Source organism: Notothenia coriiceps, unplaced genomic scaffold, assembly GCF_000735185.1.
Source record: "Notothenia coriiceps isolate Sejong01 unplaced genomic scaffold, NC01 NC01_scaffold00024292, whole genome shotgun sequence".
Taxonomy (NCBI): domain Eukaryota; kingdom Metazoa; phylum Chordata; class Actinopteri; order Perciformes; family Nototheniidae; genus Notothenia; species Notothenia coriiceps.
Genome location: NW_011356993.1, coordinates 1 through 6,952, shown reverse-complemented (window position 1 = coordinate 6,952; position 6,952 = coordinate 1). Strand labels below are relative to the sequence as shown.

The window sequence follows — 6,952 nt, the reverse complement described above, 5'->3', positions numbered from 1 at the left end:
CGCATGATTGATATCGGTAGGATCAATTTAGTCGCTCGCAACGCGAGCGATAACCATGCAAAACCCACACAAAACAGGGCAAAAGACGGGCAAAAGTCATCCTAGGCCGTCCATAAACATGATTGATATCGGTCCGATTATTATTATTATTATTCTTCTTCTGATTATTATTTGAATACATTGCGCGCACTTTTGACCCCCGCAACATTATGTGAAAACTCACCAAATTTCGCATGCGCATCACAAGTCGTGAAAATAGCGATGTGTAATTGGTACCGGAACTTTGCGTAAAAAATTGCGTAGACCACGCCCACTTCCGTTTTTAACGTTAACTCCCCCTACTTTAACTTTCACGTAAACCAACGAAACTAGCTACGCATATCTAGGGTGCGGAGACGAGCAAAAAAGCCTCTTGGAGGGGTATAAAATAACGTACAGCAAGTCGGCCATTTTGAATTTGGCGTTGGAAAAACGCGATTTATCGCGTTTTTCGTCCTCCGCACTTTAACGAACTCCTCCTAGGGAATTTATCCGTACGACTCCAAATTCGTCGGGTAGCTTCTCGACAAATGGGCGATCTAAAGTTATCACGGAACTTTTTTGGGCGATCTAAAGTTATCACGGAACTTTTTTTCTTTCGCACGGCGCAGCCGTGATTTGGCGCCAAAGTTCGCGTTCGCTCGATGCTAGGCCATCACTCGCCATGGAACACGATGATGTCATAATTCAAACTGACATGCTCAGAACGCCACCAAACTTCACATGATGATTAACACTGTGGCCCTGAACAGCTCTACGTCAAATCCGATGTTACTTAATATGGCGTTACCATGGCAACGGATCCCTCGCCATAACACACGGTGTCGCTGTAACTCCAATGGACACGGTCCCATCGTCCCCCAATCTTCACTTTTATATCACCGGTGAATGCCTCAACAGCTCTACATGAAATCTGAGATCTCATCGTATGCCGTTTCCATGGCAACGAATCCCTCGCCAAAAAACACGATGTTCTGTTAACTCAATGGAAAATCGTCCAAACGGCACCAGACTTCATATGATGGGTGATGGTCAGGCCCTAAACAGCTCTATGCCAATTATGGGATGTCATCATATGCCGTTGCCATGGCAACGCATCCCTCGCCAAAAAACACGATGTTGTGGTAATTCAATGGAAAATCGTCCAAACGGCACCAGACTTCAGATGACAGTTAATAGTCCGGCCCTGAACAGCTCTATGTCAATTAGGGGATGTCATCATATGCCGTTGCCATGGCGACAGCTCCCTCGCCATTAAACATGGTTTGTCGTAATTCAATGGAAAATCGTCCAAACGGCACCAGACTTCATATGATGGGTGATGGTCAGGCCCTAAACAGCTCTATGCCAATTATGGGATGTCATCATATGCCGTTGCCATGGCAATGCATCCCTCGCCAAAAAACACGATGTTGTGTTAACTCAATGGCAAATTGTCCAAACGGCACCACACTTCAGATGACAGTTGATGGTCCGGCCCTCAACACCTCAATATCACAATAGTGAGTTTTCCTCAAAAGCTGTTGCCATGGCAACGCATCCCTCGCCGTTAAGCACGATATTGCTAAAACTCCTGTTTAAATGTTCAAAAAGTGTTCAAATTTCACATGTGTGCTAACGGTCAACCCCTCGAGACATATATGTGTCAGTTTTGAGATTTCGTCAAATGTCGTTGCTATGGTAACTAAATGGTCGCCGTGAAACACGGTTTTCTCATAACTCCAGTTAACATGCTCCAAACGGCACAAAACTTCACAGGTTTGATAACGATGCAGCCCTCAACACATCTAGGCGTATTATGGGGTGTCATCAAATTCCGTTGCCATGGCGACAGATCACTCCCCATCAAACACAATGTTTGTGATACTGCTGTAACTCCTGTGTACGTTGTCCGATCGACCTGAAACTTCCCACGTTTGCCAACGGCCGAGTCCTCGAGACATCTGCCTGACGTCGACGTGCGGACAACAGCCTGCGGAGCGTCGAAGACCCGCTCGACAACCTAGTTAAAGGTAACTTAATCCGGTGTGGGACAAATTTACCGCTCACCTCGACAGCAGTACCGTTGCCGTATACTCCCTGTACGCAAATTTGTTGTTAACTGTCATCTCGATCACCGTCATTCATTCTGTGTCACTCGCGTACATTAGACCTTAAACCACGGCACACCTGCTAAGAGGTACACTTGAATCCTGTTGTGGCACAAATAACCCGCTCCCTGCGCAACGGGTACCGATTGCCGTATACTACCTGTACGGGGAGTCTAGCCCCCTGTTTTCACCGCGGCTCCTACTGTCCGTTGCTCTCTTGGTCCTTCTTCTTACCTTAATTTTTTTATTATATTATTAATTTCGACGNGCTCGCAAGTCATTTAGTCATCCGAGGCCGTCCATAAACATGATTGATATGTATTCAAATAATAATCAGAAGAAGAATAATAATAATAATAATCGGACCGATATCAATCATGTTTATGGACGGCCTCGGATGACTAAATGACTTGCGAGCGACTAAATTGATCCTACCGATATCAATCATGCGAGTTGCAGTCACGTGGGCTTTGCGTGACTGGGCTCACGCGGCCTGTCACCCGTCATGATTTCCGAACCTTTTCTGTGCTTTTGCCGGTCGTTTTCCCTGTTTTGTGTGTGTTTCGCAGGTTTATCGGTCGCTGCGCGACCGATTTCAATGGGGTCTTCGCCGACCTAGGTCTCAGACCCTAATAATACATTTTATCTGGAGGCTTAACCTTCACCTTACAATCAATAAAATAACCTAAAAAAGGGTAAAAACAGTAGAACCAGACAAAAACACAAAGAGGTTAAACATAAAAGAGGCAAGCAATGAAGCATTAAGAATGATAAAGTATGTCATGAAGAATATGAAACTCAAGAAGAACTACTTTTCTACGTGAAATGTATTTTGTATGAAGTAATTGACAATCTTTATTTAGACTGAACTTCAGCGATGGGAAATCCTTTCATACTCTTTCCTTTTTTAACAGTTCCAAATCCTGGCTTTGAGAGGGAGATGACGTGTCGGACGTGGGGTCAGTACAACTTCGAGACCTTTGACGGCCTCTACTACTACTTTCCCGGTCGCTGCACGTACACCCTGCTGAAGGACTGTGAGGAAACCACTCAGGCCAGCATCGTCGTCCAGGTCAGTTCAAACACAAATAAATCCTCAGAATAGAAGCTGACCGGACTGCTTTGGTTTGACGCTTTCTTCCAGTCGAGGAAAGTTTGTGCTCGAGGCATATGGCTCTAAAACACTCTCCTCTCTGACTTCTGCAGGTTTCATTCTCAGCCTGAGGGAAAGATTTGCTCTGAAGATTTGCGAAAGCTATCTGGTTATTAGATTCAATTACCATTAAATACTGCAATTACCCACCATGCCTTGAAAGTATCTGCAACAGACCGGGACTTTGTTCCCCTGAAAAGGCTGCAGATACTGTATCTGTGTATTGGAAACCAACCCAAACAGGGAACATGAAAATATATGCATTATGAATATTGATTGTCCATTAATTCTGGTATTAATGATAAGGAGCACCTCATAAACAAAAGAAAGTAAAAAGTTGCGACTCTCCAAATCTGCCAGACAGACAGTGTTAAAAGGAGTTGAGATGACATTTTCCTTTGTAGTAGCCAGAGCCACACTTTGCTGGGGAATGTGTGCTACTTAAGTTCAAGTTTCAGCGTTTAGACCGGTCATTCAGGGAGAGCTGGGCATGATCAAAATAACAACTCTCACTGTCACTTTATCTGTCAAAAAAGAAAAAATATTTTTTAATCACAGAAGTAGAGAAAAAGCAGGCTAAGTAGAGACTTTTAAAGTAAACGTTTGCTGTCAACAAAAATATCTCATAATGATCAAAACCAACAGTGTGTAATTATGTCCCTTAATAATTTGGCTCTCACCCCCCTTGGTTCCTACTGAAGAAAACCGTCATAATTAATCACAAATACAGTTTATTTTTTACTAAAACAGCTGCTCACTCTATTGTTTAGCAAGCATTACTAAAACAGGATGACATTTTTTGAGGACTATTTTCAGCAGCGGACTAATCCAGAACACGAAAGAACAGGGACTGCTTTACATCCTTGTGATAACTTGTTTATATCAGTACTATAATGGATGTTACGCTCTCTTTACCAAAAATGAAGCCTTTGCTATTTCATTTTCCTGTTGTACTTTTAGGAAACCAATAAAAAAAATGACTGCTGTTAAATCAGAATTTGGAAATGAATGGAGGGAAAACCTCCATATTATCTCTTAAAAGGAGATCAATATTATTGTCATATAATTTCCATGTTGCATCTTGCTGTTCACAGGTCCACAATGACCCGGGCTGCAGTTCTGCCCCCTACACCTGCCAACGCTCTGTCAGCCTCTTCCTCCCGTGGGAGGGTGAGGTTCGGCTGCACGCCACCAACGTGACCTACAAGGGGCAAAGGTCAGCAGTGTAGCACAAGACACAACTTAACACCTTGATATCCAAAATATATTTATTATTTCCTTTATTATATAACATTTTTATTTTGTATAAGGCTATCCCTCTCTCACACAAATGGAATATGATTTAAAAGTGTATTTCTATATTTCGTTCAAGATCAATGCAGTATATCAGTCAGTGTTAGCTGCCTATAGAAGTGAAGGTTGTACCAGGATGTATTTACGCTCTCTGTATTCAGTTTGCAGCTGCCTCACCACATCCACGACCTGCAGCTGGAGCGGATCTCGCAGTACGTTCTGGTGACGCAGCAGCACGGCTTCACGCTGGCCTGGGAGGGTCGCAGCGGCTCCGTCTACATCAAACTCAGCCCGGAGTTTGTGGGCCGAACCTGCGGCATGTGTGGGAACTTCAACGCAGACGTCCAGGACGACCTGAAGACGAGTTATGGTATGATCATTTTCAGTCTAGATATGAAACAGTACGTGTAAATGCTAAAATATTTCTTTTGCAAGATATAGTGACAGTAAAAGTAAAGAAAACTAAAATGTGTACAGTTCTACTACTCTCAATGGGTATTAATTAAACGTATAGTTAGAACCAAATTTACATTGATATCTAATCATTCAAATGCAGCAAGAGTCATTGGTAGTAAAATCTGACCATGAAGCGTGAGAGCACCACTGCTTGTTTTAAGTTCTCCTGTCACCTGCATCTACCTACATTTGGGTGGATCAGATTATTACCAGTAAGCACTTAACCACATGTATCCTGGAGTACACACATCTAGACTGATTGCAATCTGATCAATCCAACCATCTGAAGATGTGTTCAGGGACCCAGTGAATGCAACACATACAGTCCCAGTGACAGAAATTAACATCAGGAAATCAAACTTAAAACATGAATCATGCTTTGAAACAAGTTTTTAAATGTATTTCTGTCATTCCCAGGCGTGCTGACTCATGAAATTGAACTGTTTGGAAACAGCTGGGTGGAGACGGAGCCCCACGAGGCTCAATGTCCCATGGTGCCCTCTGGCTTCTCTTCACCCTGTGATTCAGTGGAAGCTCATGTCCTGCTGGTATGATGCTTCCATGCTACAATGACACGTTTATGCATATATTTTTAGAGTGAAAAACTGATTGTGTTTTGTGCCTGCAGAAAGTGGAAGAGGTGTGTGCAATGCTGCTGGATCCTCCATTTCAGAGCTGCCACGACTTTGTCAGCCCTCTGTCCTACATGGCCAGCTGCTCCAACGACCTCTGCATGTGAGAACACCAGATTCCTGTTGAGATACCATTTCATTTGTCCTATGGTGGCCTAATGATCAAATGTCAGGATAGCACCGAAATCAAAGGCTTTATTGTCATATGTAGATACAGTGTGAAATGGCAATGAAAATCTTATAGTCTAGCAGGAAGGGCCCTCAGATTTTGAGATACCCCTGCCCGAGGTAGAACAAATGACAACAATTATTTTGCTTATCTTTAGGGTCTCCCATTAATGAAATTGATTGTTGTCAAATTTTATTTTGGGGGGAAAAAAGGTTCTTTGGGTTTTTCTTTAGAACTACCCCAATCCCTGAAAAAGAGCCAAATTAGACCAGGCCGAATATGGGAAAGGTGACAAGAAAGCCCATAACTTGAGAATGATAACTATTTTCCTCTTCAGATTTGCTGAGGTATGAACCAGGTGGCTGTCCTACATCACCAAATAGTCAGACAATTATTTAACTAAAAAAATACTGAATTATAGTCCTGTAAACTTAGCTTTAGTTTAGACGGAAATTGTACTTTTTGGTGATAGGAACATAGGACTCAATCACTTCTCTCATTTATCAGAAAAACAGAAATCCCTAAAAAATATACCATTACTGAATTGTCTAGGGTGCTGTTGAACACTAACCAGTAGTTGTATGGAAATATCTGGTACAGTTCTATTTCAAATGAGATTTCTTTAGACATAGGCCTAGCTCTTCTCTGATAAAGTCAAATTCCGAATGGGGGATAAGTGGCACAATAGCCTATAAGTTAAGAATGCTCACTCTGATGGTCATTATATTTGGAGAGGGAAATACCAGGTGGCTGAACTACATCACCAAATAGTCAGAATAAGAGTAACCCAATACAATAAAGTGTATTAGTTCTAAATTGCAAGCCTCTAAAACATAGGTGTAAATAGTACAGGTTTTATTGAAACTGGAACCTTAATTCAAAGTACAGTATACAATTCATCAAATAATTCTGTGAGAGGTCAAGTATATAGATACTAGAATATAATGCTAAATGTCAGGTTCCTCAGAAACGTTAGGGGAAACATTTCGACATTCTGTCAATGTGTCCCCTGGTTGAATGGCCCCATCTCCGACAATCCACCCCTTGCCAACAGGACTCCATAACAAGGGTTTGGGTTCGGGCTGTGACACCATCGCTGTCTGAAACATTGCTATTTGTA

The 6,952-nt window shown here is 42.5% G+C and overlaps 1 protein-coding gene across 1 annotated transcript; it reads left to right on the top strand.

The window, feature by feature from the left end:
* Positions 1-4,658: 4,658 nt before the first annotated feature.
* Positions 4,659-5,766, top strand: LOC104954950 (otogelin-like; the record flags this gene model as incomplete). The annotated part of the gene is made up of 4 exons (XM_010782162.1): positions 4,659-4,663; positions 4,737-4,945; positions 5,449-5,579; positions 5,660-5,766. Coding segments are annotated over exons 1-4 (452 nt in total), but the record flags the coding sequence as incomplete, so codon positions are not given.
* Between the last annotated feature and the right edge of the window lie 1,186 nt (positions 5,767-6,952).